The 27476-nt window shown below is 39.1% G+C and overlaps 1 protein-coding gene, 2 long non-coding RNA genes and 1 pseudogene across 4 annotated transcripts in view; 2 read left to right on the forward strand and 2 right to left on the reverse strand.

Moving 5' to 3' along the window:
• Positions 1-322: 322 nt before the first annotated feature.
• Positions 323-9827, reverse strand: LOC309512990 (zinc-binding protein A33-like). Its single transcript, XM_082188768.1, has 6 exons — positions 9203-9827; positions 6209-6304; positions 2859-3089; positions 2755-2777; positions 2555-2673; positions 323-1306 (listed from the first exon to the last, which is right to left on the reverse strand). Exons 1-6 carry the CDS (start codon positions 9599-9601, stop codon positions 810-812), a joined length of 1365 nt encoding a protein of 454 aa, XP_082044894.1. The 5' UTR covers positions 9602-9827; the 3' UTR covers positions 323-809.
• Positions 9828-12826: 2999 nt separating this feature from the next.
• On the forward strand, positions 12827-24810 carry LOC309513131. The gene is made up of 2 exons (XR_014211333.1): positions 12827-12924; positions 23275-24810. It is a non-coding gene; the product is annotated as an uncharacterized lncRNA (long non-coding RNA).
• Positions 18733-21891, forward strand: LOC309513088. The gene is made up of 4 exons (XR_014211288.1): positions 18733-18924; positions 19786-19804; positions 20034-20183; positions 21234-21891. It is a non-coding gene; the product is annotated as an uncharacterized lncRNA (long non-coding RNA).
• A 468-nt stretch (positions 24811-25278) lies between the features above and the next one.
• Positions 25279-27476, reverse strand: part of LOC309512830 — a 40644-nt pseudogene continuing 38446 nt past the window's right edge. The window contains exon 12 of the transcript XR_014211666.1: positions 25279-26001. The product of XR_014211666.1 is annotated as an uncharacterized misc_RNA (transcript). The remainder of the gene's footprint in view (positions 26002-27476) is intronic.

A 27476-nucleotide genomic window follows, 5' to 3' on the forward strand; every position in this document is an offset into this window, starting at 1 on the left:
ATTTAGTTTTTTTTATTGCCCCTTTTCTATTTCTTTTAGGACTGACTTTAAAATAGACATGACACAAAAAACTCAACAGAACTCTTAATTTAGAACCTCATGACATTTTTCTTTGATTTCAAAATTTTTCTGAAAAACAAAATTATATGATTAATCTTAATTATTTTGGCAAAGTTTTATATTCTAAAACACAAAAATAACTCAAAAGAAACCCTCATATATTACCTTTTATAATATTGATCTCACAATATACTTTGAAAATCTTTCAGACATGAAATCACAAAACAAAAAGCTAAAGCATTTCAAATTCATGTTACATGCTGTAATATTATATAGCAACTTTTTATTAATTTTTTTATTTTTTATTATTATTCTTTGTTGTACATACTCTGGACGATGCCTTGTGTTTGTCTTGAACTTTTTGCATTGTACTTGTCTGTAATTGTCTAAAATGGTCTCTAATTGGTATAATTGTGTGATATAATCATATATAATTATGATGCAAAAAGTTTAGAAATTAATAAACACACATTGACTGGAATAATCTGGTAAATGTCACTCATCCTGAAAACATGAATGCTAAAACGGTCTCTAATCGGTCTAATTGTGTGAAGTGGAATATAAATGAAAACTTCTTGTTTATTGATCTGAGTGTTGCTGTAGTGCTGGATATCAGTCATGTGATCATCACGGCCCAATCACAGCCACCGTACTGATATTCAGATCAACAGCACTCTTACTCATGTGATATGGATTAAATATTGGAAACATGATGAAAGCAGGAAGATCCAGATCTACAGGAGTGACATTTACTGACTATTGACCGGTAAGATCTTCAGAGAGTCATAACAACAGAAGAATGGAAAGAGTGTGTGAGTGAAGGTGGTTGTGAATGTGTGTAGATGTGTGTTAGTTACAGGATCAGAGAACGACACCGTTCCTCCGTCATAGTCCAGATTCACTCTCACACGATCAAGCTTCTGTTCAACATGAAAACCAGAACCTAAAGGCCATCCGTGCTGATCATACTCCACACTCCAGACATCAGTGTTGAAGAAACCCAATCCCTTCCTCCGGTTTGATGCTGTAGTTACTCCAAGAATCCACTCTAAACTCTCTTTAACCTCCACATCCCAGCAGTGTGTTCCTGAGTTAAAACCCTCTGAACCCAGAACACAGAAACAACAGTTAAATTTCTCTGGATTATCAGGAACAGGTTGTTTGTTCTCGCTGAGTCTCACACTGGTCAGATCATCAGACACGACGAGCCATGGATGAGCCGTGTTTGGATCCAGAATCACAGGAGCTGATGAGACACAATCAACAGATGCTTTTATTCTGATCTTCATATAATGATCAAGAGTGAACCCAACACAGATTATTATGAATTATGACACTCGTCCTGTTGATCAAACACATTTTCCTCTGATCACTGTCAGTGCTGTTATTAGTTTCACACTCGTTTTTATCATCAGCGTTTAACGGCATCAACTACAAACATTAAATATGAGATTCAGACATTTGTGTCCATCAAGAGAAACTGATACTTTGGGAAAGTTAAATAACAATAAATCAATGAGATCTGTGTAGATTTATGCTGTAGATGAAGAACTGTAAGTGTGTGTCTGATCTTCAGCAGCATCTGATCATCTTCATTTTATTGGCTCTTATAGTCGGTGTTTTGTTTTAAATTAGTTTATTATGACAGTCTGTTGTGTTTGACTTACAATCATGAATCTCCTTCAACACTTCCTAGCCACACCCTAGCAACCACTGTTGAGCACCCTAGCAACCCAAATCCAAAGAGGGATATCTTGTAATCTGAATGTCATAGAGGAGTTGCGGTTGGTTTATATCATTCATACTGGCAAGCAGCCTTTGAAGTAACATCATTGGCAGCTGCCAAGCCACTCCCTAGCAACTAAACAGAGTACCCTAGCAACTGTTCAGCAAGACCTATATCTCTGCACCAGAACATCGTAGAGACATGGTGGTTGGCTCCTTTGACTAATGCTAGCAAACAAGACTTCCATCATGCTTCACATGCTAGCAGCTACATGCTAATAGCGATTAACTAAGTGTTGAAACATGTGAACAATGCTAGCTAAAACGCAGTAGCAGCATTCTAATCATGTTAGCACCATGTTAACAAGATGTTTATTATGCTAGCATCATGTTAACAACTTGTTAATCATATTAGCATCTTGTTAAAACATGCAAACAACATGGTGATTGTGTTAGCATCATGCTAAGAACATGCTAATCATGTTAACAACATGTGTCAGCATCTACCTAGTTTCAAGTTTTGCCACTGCTAGCACCCCTCATATTTTCTTCAGGAAATGTACATTCTTGTTATTTTTATTATTATTATTCTGAGACAATTTTTTTTAAATTGTAACCTCCTAACAAACACCAAACGCATCTATCTATCTATCTATCTATCTATCTATCTATCTATCTATCTATCTATCTATCTATCTCTGTCATGAAGAGCCTCTAACTCTCCACCCATCCATCATGTCCAGCTCAGATCTCCTGCAGTCAGACTCACTGTTTTGGACGATGTCCTGCATCTTCTTCCAGACTCTGAACGGCAGGTTGCCCAAGTATCGTGGCACATGAATCAAAGCTCCAGAAGCCATCTGTGGATCCGGCTGTGAGCTCTGGACTCTGGAAGAACATTCAGGAGTCAGAACTGCAGTGGCTTTGGATCAGAACCAGAGAGACCAGAGACAGGAGCAGATCACTCACCTTTCCATTGAGCCTGGAAACTCCTGCAGAACAAACACACCATTTATCATCAAGAACTCAATCAATCATCAATCAATCAATCAACCAATGATCTGAAATCAGACCTTCAGAAAGCAGACGTCATTGGCTTTCATCATCTCCTCCATGTCTTTGATTGTGTGTGAAAGAGCTGAGATGTGTGTGTTCATCTCCTCCAGCTTCTCCTTCATCCTCTGCTTCTTCTGCTCCTCTTCATCCCTCAGTGCAGTGACTGTAGCTTCTTCTTCATCTCTGAGAAACTGATGAAGCTTCTCAAACTGCTGTTTAATCTGACGCTCTGTGTGCTCAGCTTGAGACTGAAATCAAAGCACATTCACTTCAATCATCTCAGTCGACACCAGGCTTGGGAGGGTTACTTTAAAAATGTATTCCGTTACAGTTACAAATTACTTCATAAAAAAAGTATTCAGTAACGTAATCCAAGTACTATAATATGAAAGCAATGTAACTGATTACTTTTGGATTACTTCAAGGTCACGTATATAAATAAAGTCAAGCAAGAAGAAATATTATTAAAAAAATAAAAACTTTTATTTATTAAGAATTTGGTCCAGTGTACAATATTTGCAAAATATACACACAGGCCAGAATATATATTTATGTAAAGGGCTATACAGACATCTAGTGGCTAATGTATGGTATTACAGATTATTTTGTTTTATTTTTAAATAAAAAATAAAAACACAACATTTACAAATTTTAAACAATCTACATATTAGTTTATTTTAAAATAGGCCTACATGTTGACTAAAGCCGTGATCTTTCTTAATTTACCTGACTGAACTTGGGGCGTTGGCAGTGGGAGTTCCCCTACGTTACCTAGACAGCGAACACCCCATTACGTGAGAAAAGATTAAGAAAGGACATTTTGGGTACTTAAAAAGCTACTCTCCTAATTTCTACAAAATAGCAGTTGAATTTCTATGAATTAAAAGCGATTTTACCCGCAGGCATCGTTTCTACTAGCAGCAGTGATTCAATCTGCGTCTGGAGGAGATTGTAGAAAGCTGTTATTTGCCAGAACCAGGAACTACTGTATAATCAAGCAGCGCTTAATATAGTGTTATTATGCCAAAATACTTATTTATTTAGTTTTAAATGAAACCATTGTAATCCTGAAAGTATTCCCCCTTTTTTCAAAATGTAACTATAATCTGATTACTAAGTTTTTTTTTACGTAACTGTAACGGATTACAGTTACTGGATTTTTGTATCCTGATTACATAACGCCGTTACATGTATTCCGTTACTCCCCAACCCTGATCGACACACTGTCACGGGCTGTTGAAGCAGGATCAGAAGCGGGATCTCAATTGCAGCAGTGTTTATTTAAACAAACAAGATATTACATGGACAGGTTTCTCAGGGAACAAGAACAGAACAACCACGCATGTAGCAACAACGACAGACAACTAACAGACTGAAAACACTGGGCTTATATACACAGAACAAACAAAAAGACAAGAGGTAAGCACAGGTGACACGGATGATGATGAACAGGTGGGTAATTGAGGGAGTGAGTTCAGGTGTGGAGACAAGGAGGATTCTGGGAACTGTAGTGAAGACAGGACGATGACAGACGGTGAATGTGACATTACTCCCCCCTCCCGCTAGGCGCGACCCGCGCCGTAGATGGCAGAACCTGGGAGGGGGGGTGGGCATCCTGGAGTCAGTGGCCGGAGGGAGAACAGGAACAGGACAGACAGGAGACTCCAGGATGGTGGCAGGACAGACAGAGGAGGAGGTGATCAAGACGGTGCAGACAGAACAGGGGACCAAGGAGGTGCAGGCAGAGCAGGGGACCATGGTGGTGCAGGCAGAGCAGGGGACCATGGCGGTGCGGACCCTCCGGGTGGCCATGGCGGTGCGGACCCTTCGGGTGGCCAAGGCGGAGAGGACCCTTCGGGTGGCCATGGCGGAGAAGACCCTTCGGGTGGCCGTGGTCCCTTGAGTGGCCAGGACGGAGGCCTTTGACCAGCGGCGAAGAGGGCTCTGAGCTGGGAGGGACCAGCGGCGAAGAGGGCTCTGAGCTGGGCGGGACCAGCGGCGAAGAGGGCTCTGAGCTGGGCGGGACCAGCGGCGAAGAGGGCTCTGTGCTGGACGGGACCAGCGGTGAAGGCTCTGTGCTGGACGGGACCAGCGGTGAAGACTTTGCTGGGCTGTCGCTGTAAGCAGTCTCGGCTGGGCAGTCACTGTGAGCTGTCTCGGCTGGGCAGTCGCTGTGAGCAATCTCGGCTGGGCAGTCGTCGTGAGCGATATCAACTGGGCAGATACTTGCTGGCTCTGGCTCGACTGGGCAGGCGGCTGGCTCTGGCGGGCAGGTAGGATGAGGGGGTTTGGCTGGGCTGATTTTGTGTGAAGCATACTTGCAAGCTCTTCGGACGGACATCAAAGGGGGGTCGATCAACTTGGATGTCAGATCAGCACTGTTAGAGACCAGTTTGCGAGCTTTGGGCCAGACGATCCCTGTGACTGATTCAGGACGAATACTGAGCTCCTGCTCGGGGGGCTCGACTGGACTGGCATCACATGCAGGCTGATCTGGACTAGCGTGAAATGCTGGCTCAAATGGGCTGGCGTGAAGTGCAGGCTCGGCTGGACGAGATTCAGGCAGGACAGTCTCGGTGGGACGAGTCTCATTATTGCTGTCGCAGGGCCCAACAGTGAACGAAGACCCATTATGCCACAGCACCCACTCCACATACTCCGCGAAGTTCCCCCAAGGCCCATCACCGGGCAGGCGTGCTTTGGTCTCAGTGTTGAGACCTGCCCGGAAGAACACACAGAGGCTGGTGTCATCATAATGAACATACGGTACTAAGTCCAAATACCTCTGTGTGTGGGCCTCGAGGGACTGATCCTCCTGGGAGAGAAGGAGGATCTTCACTGCTGCAAAATCCATTTTTGGTCTGTCGTTCTGTCACGGGCTGTTGAAGCAGGATCAGAAGCGGGATCTCAATTGCAGCAGTGTTTATTTAAACAAACAAGATATTACATGGACAGGTTTCTCAGGGAACAAGAACAGAACAACCACGCATGTAGCAACAACGACAGACAACTAACAGACTGAAAACACTGGGCTTATATACACAGAACAAACAAAAAGACAAGAGGTAAGCACAGGTGACACGGATGATGATGAACAGGTGGGTAATTGAGGGAGTGAGTTCAGGTGTGGAGACAAGGAGGATTCTGGGAACTGTAGTGAAGACAGGACGATGACAGACGGTGAATGTGACACACACATCATTAATATCCAAGATAAACTCGGATACCCGACATAAAACGGATCCAGAAGCAGATTGCTGCTAGTCATTTACAGAAATAATAAACTACAATCGATTATATCAAATCATAACTGTATATAGTGATCCAACAGCTGTAAGGAAAATGACTCTCATTTCTGTTTCCTCACCTTGATGTGTTGAACTGTTTTCTCAAACTCTCCTTTCAGTTTTTCATTACGTTTAAGTTTCTCCTGTAAGGACTTCAGTGCTGTATTGAGCTCCTCCTAGAATTGAACAAAAATACATAAAACTCCAGATTACAATGAAGAGAAGACAAAACAGTGATATGATCATATAATGCCGTGAAAAAGTATTTGCCCCCATCCTGATCTCATACTAAATTGATTCAGAAATTGCAATCTGAGTAAACACAATGTACAGTTTGTAAATGACAATTTTATTTATTGAAACAAAAAAGTTATCCAATACCAACTGGGCCGGCGTGAAAATGTATTTGCCCCCGTAGTTACTAATTCCTCAAATCTATGAAACTGCATTTATAATGTAGTTCAGCTGGACTAAACACAACCAGTCCTGATCACTGCAGTCCTGTTCAATCAAATCAACACTGAACACTGAAGCCTGATTGGTTCTCGTCTGTGCATCTGTACAGACAAATGGCTTTTCAGCCCGCTAAAACGGACGGGGCCGACTGCATATTTAAGTTCTGCTGAAAACTAATTTCATCAGAATTGTTCTCCTTCAAGTGCAAAGATTATCTCCTCGCTGTCTCCAAAGAGAAGATAGGAGCCTTTCTGCTCACCGTTGAAATGAGACTCAAGCAGTGGATTAACGGCGCTTCGACACCTGTAGCTCTGTGCTTTTCCCCTGCGGCTATCCAACTCTTCAGGAGAAAATATCATTATTAAAGGGGTCATATGATGCGATTTCTTCTTAATTTTGACTTCAAAGTACGCTGGTACGATTTGTCACTCTAAACTACGCAAAAACATGGTGACGCCACTGTGCACGTGCAGTTCTCAAATCAAGCAACAGCAAAATAAGCGGAGTTCGGCCAATCATAGCGCCGGGTTCATTCCCCATATAGCAAGCGGGGATGATTGACAGATGTGTAAGGCCTATCATTAAAAAGAGACCTGAAATCGACACTAATAAAGAATCCCGCTCGATCCCCCTTCCACTCCCGCGGCTGGCCTCAGACTGATTTCATAAGCGAGGACAGTACAGTAGTCGCGGTACTTCTTACTCCTGAAGGTAAACAGGCTGGGGTGGATGTGGAAAGTTGAAATATTGTATTGAGTTAACTTAATCCTCTGGATTCGATGATCACACGGACCGCATGGATTATCTTAAAATACTCAGTTATTCATGGTCACTCAGAAAAGAGGAAGACATCATTCAACCATGCAAATAATAAAATGCTTAAGTAATGCTGAACAATAAATCTTAATAAATTTGAAATCGCTATGGCTAAGTGATTATGAAAGTGATGTGATTTGTGGATTAAGCTACCGATAAGCGCGAGTCTGGAGAAACAGACGTTAATTTATTCATTCTCAGTGTTAAGAAACGTAGCCTTCATGGGTTTAAGTTATTGTGTTAATAATAACTTAAGTGCAGTACCTAATTATGTTACATATTTACGGGCTAAGTTTAAATTTTGTTCTTGCTTGTTTTTTTTTTCTGTCAAAATGTCAAAAAGCATTTTGTATTATCCATCCGTGTTTTTAAAATTTGTTAAATGACGGACGTTTTACTGTTAACGCGAATTCACGTATGATTGCGCGATATAAGTACTGAATTGCTGCGGAGCTCTCCGGCATCCGGCAAAAATAGAAGCTCTGCGTATCTGCTCTGGAGGGCTGCGGATCGCCGGAGTTGAAACGCAGCCGTTCCGCATTCAGTGAAAATACACACATTGACTTTAATGGAAACCTATTGACTCCGCCGCCGTTCCGGAGCGGATCCGCAGCCGTTCCGCAGTTGATGGAAATTAGGGGTAACACTTCAGTCTCGGACAGCGACGCTCACGTCCTCCGAGCTGAAGCACAAGCTCTGCTAGCGAAGGGCGACTCAGGCTTTTACAGCCGCTTTTTCCTCGTTCCAAAGAAGGATGGCGGCCTCAGGCTCATCCTCGATTTGAGATGTCTGAACTGTGCTCTGGTAAGACGGCCGTTCAGAATGCTAACTTTGAAACAATTCCTTTTACAGATCTGATTGGTTTTTATCAGTGGATCTGAAAGACACATACTTTAATATCCAAATTTCCCCTTATCACAGTTCTTGAGATTCACGTTCGAAGGGGTGGCTTACCAACCTACAGTCCTACCATTCTGACTGTCTCTTGCTTCACGCACTCTTATGATATTCGTGGATGCGGCCCTCTCCCCCTGAGACAGATGGGAGTTTGCATCCTGAATTACCTCAATGATTGGTTGTTTTTGGCCTAATCGAAGGCCTGATCGCACAAAGATCTTTGCTCCTCACAACGGCCGACCTTCGACCTCTCTCGCTAAAGACGCCCTTCTGCCGGCTCTGGCATCGGTCAAGCGAGTTGGTGATCTGCAGGCTCTTTCAGTGGATGCATTCTGTCTCGAGTTTGGGCCTAATGACAGTAAAGTCCTCCTTAGACCAACACAAGGCTATGTGCTTAAGATGCTTTCCACGGCCTTTAGAGCTCAGATCATTAAGCTCTCTTCCATTCTGCACTAGTAGCACGGCGCTCTTGGATTGCGTTCCCCATAAGTGTCAGCTACTTATGCAAGGGGAATGAACCGTATCAAAAGGGAATGTTCCAGTTACTAACGTAACCCTGTTTCCCTGAGATAACAGGAATGAGTATTGTCTAGTTTGTCGTTCTACTGTACACAAGTCACCGCTGCCGCTTATCAGTAGAAAGATTCGGGTTTCGGTGTGACTTAAATAGGCAGTCGGTCCTGTCCGTTTTGGCGGACTGAAAAGTCATTTGTCTGTGCAGATACACTGACATGAACCAATCAGGCTTCAGTATTCAGTGAAAAACTACGTTTTCCTCATAAGCGTCAGTTACTGATGCAATGCTCATGATCTCATGGAACCGAGGTTACATTAGTAATCGGAACGATCTGTGTTTATGACTCGTTATGATTCTTTACATGTGAATCAAGAAACATTTGTCTTACCTTATACGATGAAACCACTTCACCGATGGGTCTGAATTTATGATTGTCATGTTGTTTTGAATCTCTGCACACTAAACACACAGGCTGTTTGTCCTCCAGACAGAAGAGTTTGAGTTCCTCTCTGTGTAAACTGCAGATCTCCTCAGACCCTGATGAACGCCTCTCATTTCTCTCCTTCAGGAACGACTCACACAAGTTTTTTAACACAAGATTACATGGAGGATTAGGTTTTGAGGTTCTCCTGCAGACAGGACACTCCTGAGATTCCTTGGTTCTCCAGTACTGTTGAAGACACTCTTTACAGAAACTGTGACTACAGGATAAAATAACAGGAGCCTTGAAGATTTCATGACACACAGGACAAGAAAGTTCTTCTTCAGATACATTTAGTGAAGCCATTTTCACTGTTTGAGCTCCAGCAATCTAAACTTTACTTTCACTTTCTGAATGACGGTTTAAAACAAAAAAACCCCATGAGAATCACAAAGATCAGAAACAAACTTGTTCAGAAACAAACTTCTCAAATTCTTCTATAAAGTTTTCCCCTTCGTACTCCACTGATCACTGATTCTTTATTGCTTTGTCGAGACAAAGTCCATATGGCAGAAAAGAGAAATAACAAGTCAGTCTCTTCCTGGTTAGTGTTGTAAGAGGGTGGAGCTTCTGATCAAGGTGTGTTGAAACAGGTCAAAGAACAACATCAGTGGCCTGTACCATGATGGTAGTTGAACAAACTCAGGGTTACAGGATGAGTTGACAAAACCAAACCAATCCAACCAGGCTTTGTTGGTACCATGATGCTGTTCATCAACATTCTCTGTCAGCTCAGGCTTTGATCCTGAGTTTAGAAGTTTAGGAGTGACATCAGTAGCGAACAGCCAATCACAGGCTGAGAAAGAGGGAAACTGAGATTCATTTCTCATGAGAAAAGCAGCTCGATTCACTACAGAATATTACGAGATTGAAAAATATAAAGAATTTAAACAAATTTACACAGCAACCAGAAATTAGCTGTCTATGAAAGAGGACAACTAAAAGAAAAAGTCTTGCTATTTCAGTGCAAGTAAAAGTTGTGAAGTTAGTTTATACAGTTGATAAAGGTAAAGAGAGAATTGAACATTTGTGACCCTGGATCACAAAACCAGTCACGAGTCGCACGGGTATATTTGTGGCAATAGCCAACAATACATTGTACGGGTCAAAATTATCCATTTTTCTTTTATGCCAAAAATCATTAGGATATTAAGTAAAGATCATGTTCCATGAAGATATTTAGTAAATTTCCTACTGTAAATATATAATATATAATGAGTGAATGCAGCACAATCACGAACACAAATGGACAACTTTAAAGGAGATTTTTTCAATGTTTTGATTTTTTTGCACCAACAGATTCCAGATTTTCAAATAGTTGTATATCGGCCAAATATTGTCATATCATAACAAACCATATATCACTGGTAAGCTTATTTATTCAGCTTTCAGGTTATGTATAAATCTCAATTTAAGAAAATTGACCCATGTGACTGGTTTTGTGGTCCAGGGTCCCATTTAAGCTCACATGCAGTCATTTAATAGCTTTATCTATTGATTCTAAAGCGTATTTATATTACCTTTATATATTTATTAAATTAAATTAAATAATTTATATAATAAATAATAATGTGTGTAATAATAATTGATCAACTAAAATGGTACATGTGTGATCGATTAAGGGTACAATAATTACATAAATAATATCTAAATCATACAAAGTTATGATTCTAAATAAGCATTACTAAAAGCCGGACGATTTTGTCTTTAAAAGTCATTTGTAGTGATCTTTAATTTGGAGTGGAAACAAGTGGAGTGACTTTATCGCATCAGACATGTGACACTTTGCTCACAGCTGATTGGTCCGAGTTCGGTTTGCAACCTCTCACCTGGAACATCACCTGACCCGGACCAGGTTACCGTGGAGCGTTAGTTACTATGGCGATGAACACGCTAAAAGCCAAACCACTTTCATAGTGCCTAAAACCCAGGGTTGGTGCAAACTAACCTGAAACACACCTGGCTATCCCCCTAAACCGGCTTCATGGTACAGGCCACTAGACTATACCTGTCATGATTCCTGTCTTGTGTTCACTTTTGTTATTTCCTGTTCTGTGCCATGTTTGTTTGTGTTTGTTGTGTGTGTGTGTGTGTGTGTGTGTGTGTGTGTGTGTGTGTGTGTGTGTGTGTGTGTGTGTGTGTGTGTGTGTGTGTGTGTGTGTGTGTGTGTGTGTGCGCGCTTGTTGTCAGTTTTGTTTGCCTTCCTTGCATGTTTCTGCATGTTATCAGTTTTGCCTGGATTTACTTTTATTATGTTTGTTTGAAAAAAAAATTTCTGCATCTGGATCCCACTCTCATTCCTCAACAGCCACTGTTACAATCCCACTGAGCAGTACATAAATAACACACACATATTTATTGCTGCGTAAATACTGTAATAATCACTGAGTGTCATTTACTCACATCATATTGTACATGTTGTTTTCTTCAGCATGAAACGGGAGTTTTCCCTTGTCATCGTGGTTTTGCTCACTGGGGTTTACGACACTCTTCTGTTCTCTGTAAAGCGATTTGTAAAGCACTATACAAATACATTGGAAGTGAATTGAATTTCATTATCAAAAAACAAAACAAAAAAAAAACATGAAAACTTCTACTGTCTATTAACCTTTCCCATCTCTGACGTTTCCCATATTTGTGGAGCATTCATCACCCATTTACAAGTCATTGCAAAATAACAAGCTGTCGAGTGATTTGAGACCCTGCCTGTCTCTGACTGAAACTTCTCCATGTAAAGCGATTCATCCTAAAACAGCTGTACGTCACTGGAGTCAAGGTGGATATAAAGCAAGTATTTTTTTTAAGAGAAAAATCTATAGCGTATTTTATTGCATGCTATAGTTATATACGGTATGAACACTTTAAATAAACAGTGTAAATTGCACAATATCTACTTTAAACAATACTGTGAATGGATGAATCTCAAAAGGAGTCAACAGATTTCCAAGTCATATTTTACTCCAAAAACAAGGAAATTATTTCATTCTTATTTTCACTCTTATTTATTGGATTGTGACGTCATTCACAGTGATGCGCGTGTACATGACATGAACAGGTGGCAGGTCCCATTATAGATACAATATGTACGATTTATTTAATAAAATATTAAAAAACCACTTGCACAGTGTGATATATTTCATGCAGTTGTTATCCCAAAAGTTCCCAAGGATTTGTAAATCCAGAGAAATTCCAGTTTAAAATAATGGCTCGTCCTCTGTCATTGTTGCCTATCAATGACGTAATATCCGCGCTATCCTCGGTCTCGCTTGTAGAAACCAGAGATATAGAGAAACCATATATATACAAAGATTCCTCATTAGCGGCCGTTTCAATATATATCTATGATATTGCAGATGCTGTTGTGGTGTCGTTCAGTCATCATGGATCACGATTATTGATTGCGAGTTCAGAAATTCCACTAAAAAAACGTAAACCTTGATCAACTGAGGCAAGCAAGCTTTGGGAAAAACAGAAATAAAACAAGGATCAATATTGGCGTGGAGTTTTCCAGATGGAGAGCTTCACGACAAACTTGGACTTGACAGAGACTCAGCTATGGCATGTGTTTTAATAGACAGGTAAGCAAATATATATGATTTATTGTACACATATTATATTCCACTTTGTTTGTAGCCTACTTCAGTAATGCTTCTTATCAAGTCTATGGCAGTGAAATTAAATACAGTATGTGTTGCATAAAAACATTAAGCCATAACTTGCAAATACTGTGGTTTCGTTCAAATGTACTTTTAGTACGATTGTTTTAAGCGGGTAAAACTGCACAGCATTAAAGGATTAGTTCACTTTCAAATAAAAATGTCATGATAATTTACTCTCCCCTCGTCATCCAAGATGTTCATGTCTTTCTTTCTTCAGTCGAAAAGAAATGAAGGTTTTTGAGGAAAACGTTCCAGGATGTTTCTCCATATAGTGACTTCAATGGAGTCCAACGGGTTGAAGGTCCAGATATGAGTTTCAGTGCAGCTTCAAAGTCTCGACACGATCCAGCCGAGGAATAAGAGTCTTATCTAGCGAAACGATTGGCCACGTATTGCGGCATCATGTTGGAAAGGTCACGCGTGACATCTCTCTAAGTTATTTGTCTGTATACTCCGGTTCAGAAAGGTAGAGAAGGGCGAAAAACTCCCTCTTATTTTCTCCTCTAACTTCAAAATCGTCCGACATCTTTGTTTTAATTTATTATTATTTTTTATGAAAAAAAAATCTGTGACCTTAACAACGTGATGACATAATGCGTGACGTATCTCAGAGATGGTACAAGATGAGCATTTGTGGTTAAAAAGTATATATATATATATATTTTTTTTTTTAAATGACCCAATTGTTTCACTAGAAAAGACCCTTATTCCTCGGCTGGGATCGTGTCGAGACTTTGAAGCTGCATTGAGACCTATGATTGAGACTGACATTGAACCTTCAAACCGTTGGTTGCCGTTGAAGTCCATTATATGGAGAAAAATCCTGGAATGTTTTCCTCAAAAACCAGTGGCGGCTGGTGAAAAATATCTTAGGTGGGGCTGTGTCATATTCAGTCGGTTTCAATAGTCTGGTAACCATGGGAGTCTTTAGCGTAGTGGCTCCGAGGTTGTGGAATGCTCTTCCTCAAGACATCCGTCAAACATCCATCCTTCTCTCCTTCAAAAACACATATTTTATCTGTATATTACTCTTCAGCTCACAGTCTGTAAATTCTACATTGTTATTGATATGCTATTTGTTTGAATCCCTCTTTGTTTGTGTCTTTAACCTAACTTTGTAGTGACCTCTGAATATTAGGCCTACTTTCTGCCCTTGGTATGTGTATTGTGCTTTGATGTTGATGTTTATTTTGTTCTATTCTTTAACTCAGTCCCAGTGGTTCTCAAACGTTTTAGAGTTGTACCCCATGAGGCTTTAACATCCTTCTGCGTACACACACTCTTCAGTCACACCTTTTTCAGTAAGGGACAATATTTGCCCCCTTAAATAGATTTTTCCAGTGCATTTTTACCTTTACAAATACCTTTATAAAATACTCTACTGGTCAAAAGTTTTAGATCGGTAAGATTTTTTATGTTTTTAAAAGAACCAAGACTCACCAAGGCTGCATTTATTTGATAAAAAAAAACATTAAAAAAATAAAAATAAAAATAAATAAAAAAACAGTAATATTGTGAAATATTATGACAATTTAAAATGACTGTTTTCTATTTTAATATATTTTAAAATGTAATTTATTCCTCAGATGAAAGCTGAATTTTCAACATCATTACTCTAGTCTTCAGTGTCACATGATCCTTCAGAAATAATTCTAATATGATGATTTTATGCTCAAAAAACATTAATTGTTATTTTCATGAAACAGTCATTTTGTTATGAAAACAGTCATGTACAATTTTCTTTCCAAATTCTTTGATGAATAGAAAGTTCAAATGAACAGCATTTATTTAAAATAGAATATTTTCTAACATTATAAATGTCTTTACTGTAACTTTTGATCAGTTTAACTCATCCTTGATGAATAAAAGTATTGATTTATTTTATTTCTTTCACCCAAAAATAAAATTAAAATTCTTACTGACCCCAAACTTTTGAACGGTAGTGTTTAATGTTACAAAAGCTTTAGATTTCAGATAAATGCTGTTCTTTTGAACTTTCTATTCATCATAGCATGAAATAAAAATGTAAAAAACTGTTTTCAACATTGATAATAATCATAAATGTTTCTTGAGCATCAAATCATCATATTAGAATGATTTCTGAAGGATCATGTGACACTGAAGACTGGAGTAATGATGCTGAAAATTCAGCTTTGATCACAGGAATAAATGACACTTTACTGTATATTCACATAGAAAACAGTTTTAAATTGTAATAATATTTCACAATATTACTGTTTTTGTTTGTATTTTTAATCAAATAAATGCAGCCTTGGTGAGCAGAAGAGACTTCTTTTAAAAACATTAAAAATCTTCCCGATCTAAAACTTTTGACCGGTAGTGTAAATAATGCTTAAAATAAAAAAATGTTCGAGAAATATGCAATGATGGTAAAAAGGAAGTGATGCTTTTAAATATTAGGCTAAATTAAAACCGCCAGTAGGTGGTGAGTCATCGAGTCATTCATTCACTCAGTAATGAAGCAAGTGGCTGTATTTATGAATTAATAATTGAATCATTGACTCTAATGATTTGTTCAAATTAACTATTATTTTGTTGTAAAAAATACTGACAACTGTGTTGAAAACGAACATCACTTAATATTAATATTTTGTTTGTTGAACTGTTGTATAAAATCAATGTCACATTTGCAGTCATGTGGATCTTCATATAATGTGATCAACATTCGTCATGCTAGTAAGTTCTAGATTTGAGCTCGTTGATTGGCTACAGTTTATGTCAAACATTTATATCTTAAATCAGCAATAGGCTCTATGCACGATCGCTTCCGCGTTTTGTCTCAGCCCGCCCAGTTACATCCGGTGCTGCGTCGGAAGCCGTTTTTGCATTAGGTGGAGATAATGGCAAATTACACTCGCTGTTTACAAGAACTTGCAGCGGTTAACGTGAATGATGTTAACAATATTGTGAGGCAGTTAGCTGTCACACATGATAAGAGTAAGAAAGAGAAGGGCTTTAAATTATAAATTTCAAGCTACATCGACAACTTTGAGGGTGAGTATTCTCTCATATCGCGCAAAATCCGACTAGCGAATCAGTTTCTAAAATCGTTGTCTCCGTGTCTGAGAAAATGAATTTTATTAAAGTTTTGCCGCTATACACTTCGCTATAGAACGCTCTATGCGGAAATAAAGACGCTGGCTGAGATCCTAACGGAAATATGTTAGCAGCGTTCGTGCATAGAGCCTATTGGCTAATGTAACAGAGGTATTTTTCTCTATCGGGACTTTTATTTTGACAGGTTTTTCTTTCTCCGACGTGTTCGCGGGAGATGCAAAGACGTCTGGGAAGAAGAAGAGAGAGCAGTGTTACGAGGCAGACGCCATGATCCCAGACGAGAAGTCGACATTTTTTCGCTGAAGCTATAATGTAAGACAGTGGTGCACGGTCAGATTAAGTTTCGTGAGTTTAGTGTACATTAACATTGTTGTGTGAGACTGGAGACGCAGTTAAAACAGAAGTTCGGTTGATTGCGTCATCGGACAGAGAACGGTGTTGGAGACTGGCTGAGAGCACAAGAGAGAGTTGCTGGAGCCGTAGTCTCGCGTAGCCAGACCTTCAGACTGACGGCAGAAGGTCTGGACTCTATCTGAGCTTTTCTTGGCCAAGGACCGCCCAAGAGGACGTTTGACTGACATGTAACCCAACCAATCACAGTTCGTTTTGTTCCGCGTCATGTTTAGGGGCGTGGCAATATAATGTCGATGTCCCTACAATAACAGACCGGTGTGCATCTAATAAATTATTCATTCATGAACGTTGTGCAAGTTTACTGCAACAATGGAGCCGCGAACTTCACATACTTTTTGAAAATCCAGCGTTTAATTGATCCTGGCAAGCGCTATTGTCTCAGTTGTAAACACAATGGCTTTCTTCTTCCACGAGGGGTTTTGGCATCACAGCATTTGTTTCCAGGCGGGCCGACAAAGAATGCGACACACACGTCTCCCGGACATCCTGTAGAATTCAACCAATCAGATCGCGACTTCGAAACTCCTGAAGTGTTTCCAGAAAAGTGTGCCATATGCATCAGACGTTCAGCCAACGGTCCGTGGGTTTTTTTTTGCTTTTTTTTGTTTGTTATTCTGACGAAGAAATTTTGAGCCTCCTACTGTTTTTCTGAGTGATCCATAAACTGTTTTGGAGCGAGAGACATTTTCTGCGAATCATTTAAGTGCACTTGTTTGTGCGCGAGAATGCGTCTGTGAGCTGAACGATCGGTTTTGAAGGTGTGATTCGTTTTTTTTAAGAGACTGACGATCGTCCATGATCAAGATTTGTTTTTGAGAGACATTTTTTTGTGTGTTATTCAGATCATTCGATCTATGCGTGCCCAGGGGGGCAGGGTTTCATATTATTTTGAAGTTTCCCCGGGCGCCGCCATTGGCTAGCGGACCCCCACCTGCTGTTAGCATCCTATTGATTCCCATTCATTTTGGCGTCACTTTGACAGCGAATAGCTTTACATCTGAGGCGTTTAAAGACTCCATTTGTCCATTATTTATTTCTAAAGAAACACGGAAATGTATAAAAGGCTCCATTACCTTGTATCTTACGTTATGGCCCCATAGAAGCAATTTTTGTAAAAATAGGCTAACGATTGCGTCATAACCACGCGACTCTCTGTCGCACAGTAGAGAGATTACCGTATGGACAGGAGGAGAAGCTCACGGGCAATCGGGGGGACGTGGAGGCAAAATGAGAAAATAATTAATCAGAATACTTAGCAAAAGTTTCTCCTGCTCCTAGCTCATGGACACCTCCTACTCACACTCTCCGTCTCTGCAAGTTTCAGAAGGGAATGATTCAGATTTCTCTCGGCACAGCTACTAGAAGACAGACGGTTTGCTCACGTCACATCTACGTCGTCAAGCTCAGTTTGAGTCTGCGCAGTACGCTCGACCATCAGGAAGTAAGAGCTTCTAATTGACTTCACTTTGTCTCCGTTGAATCCAATGGGGTCGCTGTGTCCAGTTTATATACTGTCTATGTGCGTGCCGCGTGCGAGCTGGTCTGAGCTGCGCCATTTTGTTCCAGAAAGTTCCTGAGTTTTTTCCTGGGCCGCGCTGAAACTTTTCTTGTTTATTACCCTGCCATCCTTTCGACATCTCACTGTCTTGTCTCAGCTGTTCATTAAGTCATCACATCAAAGTTGTCGTTGCCACAGACTGGTACAACAGTTCGCACACTCCCAGCAAACATACCAGTGTGGGCCCACTGTGGGTAAGTGTGGGTTTTCTGTGGGACAGTGTGGGCAAGGGCAAACCCTTTGGGGCCCCATGTGGGCTCCCATTAGGATTTACTGTGGGCTTGCAGGACCCATAGCTGTTTTTCACTGTGGGGCCACCATGAGGGTTTACTGTGGGCAACCCACCATAACAGTACAGTTAAATCATTGTTTTAAGATTACAAGCTCAGGGTTAATCAAACTATTTTAACAATCCCGTAAAATGTCATAGATGTTATTTCATTCAACAGTCCATCCCATACTTGACTAAAACTGCACACAGTCAACAAGATAGCAAGACAAGTACTATCTTTACCTGTTTGCTTGTAGCAGCCGTTCCCAGACAGACTGGTAAAGTCAGACAGACCAGTGCATTACAGTAGTTTAAACACCAGTAGACTATTATACCTCAATAAATCACAGCACTTGTATATTAATACATTCATAAATAACATAATAACATTATAGCAATGCAGGTTGCATCTTTATAAATATTATTATAAAATTATATAAATTTTTATACTAATAAATACATCACTGATAAATTATATATTTTTTATATAATATTATATTTCTTAAAACTGCAACAAAAAAAAGATAAGTAATACAGTAGATGGCGTCATCACGTGATTAATTCTAACCAGTGAGACTGCTGGAACTTTGCATGTTAAGGAGCTGTCATTCTGGACTCGACTGGTACCGCCCAGCTTTGCCCCAAACAGGTAAGCTTAAATTTCCATAGTAATTTGAGTTTTCTATTAAAATTACTGAAATGGGTCAAAATGGTAATTAATTCATTGGTATTAAATTACACTCATTTTATTGTTATGATTATAGGCTATACAGTATAGCTAACGTTTCTCTGCTGCTGTTTAAATGAAACGGTAATAACGGTCGACTAACGTTAGCTGCTCAGACAGTCTCCGAGGTAATGTATACTTTAATACTGCATGAATTCATTACCTGTATGTGTTTTACACTTTTGGTGTTATTATAATTTGGTTTATTATTGTTTTCCCGTTTACGTGATGAATAGGGCCGAGCCAGACACATGGCCGGGCTGAAGTCATGTCAACTCATGTCTTTGTTTTAAAGTTTTAAATAGCGATGTAAATGAGGATTTATGTAGCGTAAATACAATACATAAGCTACACACTCTTATTACATCTCGTTAAATATGATTATGATTGCTCATAATTGATAGACACCGATAAACACTGCGTGCTGACAGACAGCAAATCAGTTCGGCTATTTAAGTTATCTTACATATAGCGTTACATGGGGTCATAACTATCATGTTAACGTGACCTAAAAATAACAGACTTTACAATTCTAACTTTAATTGATAACTGAAATGAAATCAACCATCTGTAATATTTAATTAACTTAATTATGTAAAGTTATAATGGAAGTAAAACATTTAGGCCATGAAATACTATTCATTCATTTAATATCATTAATGTAGTCTTTTTTTTTTTTATGTATAAATTTCATCAGAACGTTTGTCCATACAGATACTGTAAATATTTGACTGAAATATTAATTTTTGTTTCTTTTTCTCCCTTTTCCACGTGTGTAATCAGATAATTGGTGCTGCTCTGTGTAAGTATTCTGTTGGAATCACTGTCTGACACATTCTCAGTGTTTGCATTGTAGATTTGTCATAGACGTCTACAAAAACTTTCTTTGCGCCATATAAATAACTGTATTTTCATAAACATTTTGCTTATGTTATGTTAATATTTTGGGAATCAAATTTTTTAAATGAGATGTTCCTCAACCCCTGAACAAATACTGTATTTGAAATGTTGTTTGTCCAGTCTCTTTTCAGTATTTATTGCCATCTAATCCTGATTGCAGCATTGAGCTCCAACCCCAGTTAAGCAGACCTGAACCAGTTGATCGTGGTCTTCAGGATCAGCAGAAACTACAGACAGGCTGGAGCTAAACTCCTCCATGACCAGGACTGGACACCACTGCTGTAAGTGATCCATCTAATCATGTTCAGAACATTTTGCAGGGGATCTCCACTCTGGCCCTTGAGGACCACTGTCCTGCAGACTTTAGCACAAACCCTGGTCCAGCACGCCTGAACAAGCTAATCCAGCTCTTCTGGTTAAAAGAGCAAGTGAGATTGATCAGGTCTGGACATAAACTGCAAGACAGTGCACTTCGAGGACCAGAGTTGAGAACTCCTGACATATTAATTAGTCAATAATCACTGATGAAAAAAGAATCATTTTTATTTGTATAGATTTATGTAATATTTGACTAATATTCAGTTGTCTTCTTAGCCTGGGAAAACCCAGACAACTTCCGGCAAATTTAGATTTGCTCTGCAAGTAGTCTGGCAAAGAGCTCATTCAAGGCCATTTCTAATCCCTCGAAATCGCGGCACCAATCAGAAACGTTGAGGCGGACTTTACACGATGACGATCGCTCTGATTGGTCTTAGCCCAGAGGCATTTGAGCGACGTCCGTTCAACTTTTAAATGCATTATTATATTCAGATTGCAAACACATGAGGACAGTCTCCATGAAAGAGCCACTGGCAGATGAACGTGCTGCTACATTTCTCTCCGAAACAGTAGGAAATTAAATTAGATTTAATAGAGGATTTTAACTGTGACAAGATGATTGACAGGGCAGTTTACGTGACAGGATACACGCGACAGATCCGTCCGATAAAGATGACGAAGTAGTATGTCCCAAAGCTTGCCTACTTTTTTGCTACACATTCAAAAGTAAATACCTTTTCTTCACAAAAAGAGTACATACTTTTATGGCGTAGTGTAACTTGTGTAGTGTAGTGTATATGGCTTTACACGATGACGATCGCTCTGATTGGTTTTAGGTCTATCCAATTGCGCCCAGAGGCATTTGAGTGACGTCCGTTGGCGACGCCCCTTTGGAAATTAGTTATTAATGAAGCTTTGCCAGATCATAACTCAGTTACTACTGAGAATGGTCTGGTTTTAACCAGGCTATTTTCTTCTCTCTTTTTTCCTTAATTGTGATGTGTGTCAAACAGATAAATAAACCCAAGAGAGACACTCAGGCACAGGTCACTCTTTTTCTGTGCAAGTACATTTTTTACTGTCAGACACATTCTCTGTATTTGTTTGAAATAAAAATGACATATTCAGGCTGCAAGTTAAAGCTATCAATGATTTATTGATAAAGACATTAAAAGGATTGTTAATCTGTTTTGTTCATACAATGAAAATCCCATTGACTTTTTGAGTCATTTTTCAAAATATCATCTTCCACAGAAGAAATCATGCAGGCTTGGAATGACATGAGTGCGAGTACAAGTTGACAAAATTATTCTTTACATTGTGTTGATAATTTTAGTAAATTGTTCTCATGCTCTCATTTCATCATGCCCTCAATTGGTTCACTCTCTGTATGTTTCTCTTACAACAACACCGCCTAAATTTGTTTTTAATAATAATAAACAACACCTGTAACTATTTTTCCGGAACTCAAATTATTCTCAGGTTTCTCCAGTCAAAGTGCATTTAGAGGTTCTCAGAAGATTCTTTGTTCCCTGAGGTGGAAATGTCCTAACCCTTGGGAAAACACACGTGTATAAATTACACTTGGAACAACCCGTGACTGATCATCTGTTGTGAGGATCAGATTTATAAACATCTGAATCAAGTATTTCTATATTAAGTATTTCTATTTCATTCAACATTGTTGTGGATCAGCAAGAGCTTTTACATCCATTTATTTCAATTAACAAATCGAGGGCTTGGAGCCAGAGGGGCGTAAGTGGCATTTTGGGAGAATATGAGTAACTGTATTGAATAAAGCAACAAAACAATAAAGACCTAACACAAAAATGTGAGTAATGTTTGGAGCCAGAAGAGCGTAAGTCCACTTACGCCCTTCTGGCTCTGAAAAATACATGTAGGACATGTAAGACCCACATTTTTGTTCAGAGCCAGAAGGGCGTAAGTGTAGTTGGTGCCCTAAAACAACATTCAAAATGGCTGACACAACTGCAGACATGGAACTGTCTGAGGCAGAAAAGATTTTGATGAATATTAAGAAACAAACTGATGAATCCTATATTGAAGAAGTTTAAGATGAGTCAGAGTTGTTTTTGAATGCATTTCCTCACAAGATACGCAGAGTTCTACAATACTCTGACAGTGAGTAGAACTAAACAAACTAGTGAACAGAAAAGCAAATAAGACGCAACATGATTCTTTGGATGTGGTCAATGAATAGCGTAATTGAAATGGTTGAACAAAAAAGAAAAGTGAAATGAGTAAAAAGAACACGAGAGAACTGTCAATTGTATATTTGAAAAAAAAATTATGAATGTAACGAAATAAATTGAACAACTCATGAATTGCCAATCAGAAGTGTGTTTAGCAAGTTCAGTGACTTTTATTACAGTCTGTACTGTTCAGCAGATGCCCAGAATGGAAAAGTGAAATGAGAAAAAATTGTACAAAAAATTTTAATGAATGAAAATTAATTAATTGTTCAAGTGTTATTCAAGTGTTAATTATTCAATCAATTCCCCTTTTGACCAATTCTTTTCTGCATTGTTCAGCAGATACGCCAAATATCTCCATAGAAGACTTGGAAATGTTTGGTCTCAAAAAGGCGTATCTGACGTTATTGCCATATTTTTTTTATTTTAAAATGTTTTAGAACATGTTCATTGTGTTAATATGCCATAAGTTTATTACTTAATCATTCATGTAAGTATGCCTGTGGTTGCAATGTTTGTGGTTTAAGGTTAATAATACAGGTGATTGAAGTGTGGTCAAAATTTTGTTTTGTCTCTCCTGTAAAGTTTGTCAAAAGCCACTTACGCCCCTCTGGCTCCAAGCCCTCGAAATGATCATTTCACCTCTATAACTATTGATACGGTCAGCCATACAGTTATATTTGATTCCTTAAAATTCTTTGGTTTCAGTCAATATTTCATCAAAAGTGTAAAAACGATGAACTATGTCAGTAATATCTCTATTAAACTTGCAAATATCTCCCAGATCTAAAATAAACCGAGGCATCTGACGGCTGTCCAGTTTCTGCATTCCTGTTTTTAGTTGTAGCTCAAGTGTTGAGTAATATGATAAACACCCTTTAAAAGGTATTGAAATTCATGAAAGACAAATTCAAATATCGCAACTTGCTGATGAACACGACAATTTCTCCTGATGATAGTACTGAGGTTTGGCTTTGAAAACCATTAATAGCTTCTCAAAATTCTCCAGATTGAATTTAAATGTGTCTAGATCCTACAACTTAAGGACAACAACCTATCCACTGTGTAATATTCCTGTTAAAAGTGTGGAAGCCTATTTGGGAATTAAAATCACTAAAAACACTGATATAATGGTCAAGTCTAATTTCAGGCCTGATATTGAAAAAATGCAAAAGAAATATAACTCATGGTTAACAAGAGATCTCTATATTTCAGGGAGAATAGTGAGTAAGGCAGAATGTATGTGGAGAGCAGCTCTTCTCTCTTCATTAGTGCCTCAAAGGAGAAATGCTCATAAATAGAGGAATTACTCTTTCATTTCATCTGGAGAAACAAACCTCATAAAATTAAGAAAAGTATCCTTGATGATAAATTATCTGATGGTGGGTTAAATGTTCTTAATTTGACTATTTTCAATCAAATCTTAAATTAATTTGCTTAACTTGTTTAAAAAAAATCAAACAAATATATTCAATGTCGTATTTTTTGGTTTTGTTGCAATGTCCTTATATAACTGGTAAACTTCCTATTGCTTTGGCCAATTATCACAAACAAGCATTCCTGTTCTGCTCACTTTTGTACAAACACAGTTTTGGTGTTTTATTTGAACAATGGTGATATCATTCATAATAAGAAGTCGTTGTACATGGAGAATGTAGAAAAGTTAGAAAAGTTTAATGAGGGTAATACCAATAACACCAGGACAGGACGGACAACACACACTTAATACAACATAGACCGAACAGAGAATGAATGTGGACGAACTTATAAAGCAAACACACACGAGGATAATAATAGAACACAGCTTACACGGATAAACTACATAATGATGACAATTCCCCTCATTTTCTTTCAAAATACATATATTTTTTGGTAAATGAAAAAGAATTAAACAAAGTAATTAAGGCTATCCCCAATGGCATAATTATCTTAACCCAATTCTCAAATGTATATCAATTTATTAATAATCTTACAAAATCCCCAACTTTTTGTAAATGGTCTCTCCTGATTTGATTATCGTTTTAATAACAATTTTATAAGAAATTCCTTTAATGTCAGATCCAATCCTTTATGTAAATCAAAATGGCTTAAACCTCATTGTATTTCTTGGCATTACCATGTAAATGTTATTTCTAATAAAGTAAAAGAAATCATTTACAAAATTATTCATAGATGTTCTCCTGTAAATGCAGCCATTAGTAGATATATTCATACTGTTTGTCATTAATGTACTTTTTGTAACACATAATTTGATGTGTTACAAACTTTTCTATTTCTTTTAAGACTGACTTTAAAATAGACATGACACACAAATTAAACAGAACTCTTAATTTAGAACTTCATGACATTTTTTTCTTTGATTTCAAAACCCATATTTTTTTGAAAAACTAATTTATATGATTAATCTTAATTATTTTGGCATAGTTTTAAATTTTAAAACACAAAAATAACTCAAAAGAAACACTTATATTTTACCTTTTATAATATTGATCTCACAATATACTCTGAAACTCTTTCAAACATGAAGTCACAAAACAAAAAGCTTATAAAAAATATGTAAAAAATAAATCAAAAGCTTTTCAAATTCATGTTACATGCCGTAATATTATATAGCACCTTTTATCACAGTATTGTTTATTTTTTTATTTTTTTTATTATTCTTTGTTGTACATACTCTGAACTGGACCACGATGCCTTGTGTTTATCTTTAACATTTTGCATTGTACTTGTCTGTAATTGTCTAAAATGGTCTCTAATTGGTATAATTGTGTGATATAATCATATATAATTATGATGTAAAAGGTTTAGAAATTAATAAAGACACATTGACTGACTAAAGAAACATGAATGCTAAAACGGTCTCTAATCAGTCTAATTGTGTGAAGTGGAATATAAATGAAAACTTCTTGTTTATTGATCTGAGTGTTGCTGTAGTGCTGGATATCAGTCATGTGATCATCACGGCCCAATCACAGCCAGCGTACTGATATTCAGATCAACAGCACTCTTACTCATGTGATATGGATTAAATATTGGAAATATGATGAAAGCAGGAAGATCCAGATCTACAGGAGTGACGTTTACTGACTATTGACCGGTAAGATCCTCATAGAGTAATAACAACAGAAGAATGGAAAGAGTGTGTGAGTGAAGGTGGTTGTGAATGTGTGTAAATGTTTGTTAGTTACAGGATCAGAGAACGACACCGTTCCTCCGTCATAGTCCAGATTCACTCTCACACGATCAAGATCCTGTTCAACACGAAAACTAGAAGCTAAAGACCATCCGTACTCAACACTCCAGACATCAGTGTTGAAGAAATCACTTCCCTTCCTCTGGTTTGATGCTGTAGTTACTCCAAGAGTCCAGCGTTTACTCTGTTTAACCTCCACATCCCAGCAGTGTGTTCCTGAGTTAAAACCCTCTGAACCCAGAACACAGAGATACCGGTCAAATCTCTCTGGATTATCAGGAACAGGTTTATAGTTCCCGCTGTTTCTCACACTGGTCAGATTATCAGACATGACGAGTTCTGGATGAGCAGTGTTTGGATCCAGAATCACAGGAGCTGATGAGACACAATCAACAGATGCTTTTATTCTGATCTTCATATAATGATGAAGAGTGAACCCAACACAGATTATTGAATTATGACACTCGTCCTGTTGATCAAACACATTTTCCTCTGATCACTGTCAGTGCTGTTATTAGTTTCACACTCGTTTTTATCATCAGAGTTTAACGGCATCAACTACAAACATTAAATATGAGATTCAGACATTTGTGTCCATCAAGAGAAACTGATACTTTGGGAAAGTTAAATAACAATAAATCAATGAGATCTGTTGAGATTTATGCTGTAGATGAAGAACTGTAAGTGTGTGTCTGATCTTCAGCAGCATCTGATCATTTTCATTTTATTGGCTCTTATAGTATGTGTTTTGTTTTAAATTAGTTTATTATGACTGTCTGTTGTGTTTGACTTATAAACATGAATCTCCTTCAACACTTCCTAGCCACGCCCTAGCAACCATTGTCGAGCACCCTCCATCCATCCATCCATCTTCTCCCGCTTATCCGAGGCCGGGTCGCGGGGGCAGCAGTCTAAGCAGGGATGCCCAGACTTCCCTCTCCCTAGACACTTCCTCCTGCTCTTCCGGGGGGACACCGAGGCGTTCCCAGGCCAGCCGGGAGACATAGTCCCTCCAGCGTGTCCTAGGTCTTCCCTGGGGTCTCCTCCCAGTGGGACATGCCCGGAACACCTTCCCGGGAAGGCGTCCAGGAGGCATCCGGAATAGATGCCCACGCCACCTCAGCTGGCCCCTCTCGATGTGGAGGAGCAGCGGCTTTACTCTGAGCTCCTCCCGAGTGACCAAGCTTCTCACCCTATCTCTAAGGGATCACCCAGCCACCCTGCGGAGAAAGCTCATTTCGGCCGCCTGTATCCGGGATCTTGTCCTTTCGGTCATGACCCACAGCTCATGACCCACAGCTCACCCATAGGTGAGAGTAGGAATGTAGATTGACCGGTAAATCGAGAGCTTCGCCTTGCGGCTCAGCTCCTTCTTCACCATGACAGACCGGTACAGCGACCGCATTACTGCAGAAGCTGCACCGATCCGTCTGTCAATCTCCCGTTCCATCCTTCCCTCACTCGTGAACAAGACCCCAAGATACTTGAACTCCTCCACTTGAGGCAGGAACTCCCCACCAACCTGAAGTGGGCAAACCACCCTTTTCCAACTGAGAACCATGGCCTCGGATTTGGAGGTGCTGATTCTCATCCCAGCCGCTTCACACTCGGCTGCAAACCGTCCCAGTGCATGCTGAAGGTCCTGGTCTGATGGGGCCAGCACAACAACATCATCCGCAAAGAGCGGAGATGAAATTGTGTGGTCCCCAAACCTGACACCCTCCGGCCCCTGGCTGCGCCTAGAAATTCTGTCCATAAAAATTATGAACAGAACCGGCGACAAAGGGCAGCCCTGCCGGAGTCCAACATGCACCGAGAACAGGTCTGACTTACTGCCGGCAATGCGAACC

Source organism: Leuciscus leuciscus (assembly GCF_965113295.1).
Source record: "Leuciscus leuciscus genome assembly, chromosome: 13".
Lineage (NCBI taxonomy): Eukaryota > Metazoa > Chordata > Actinopteri > Cypriniformes > Leuciscidae > Leuciscus > Leuciscus leuciscus.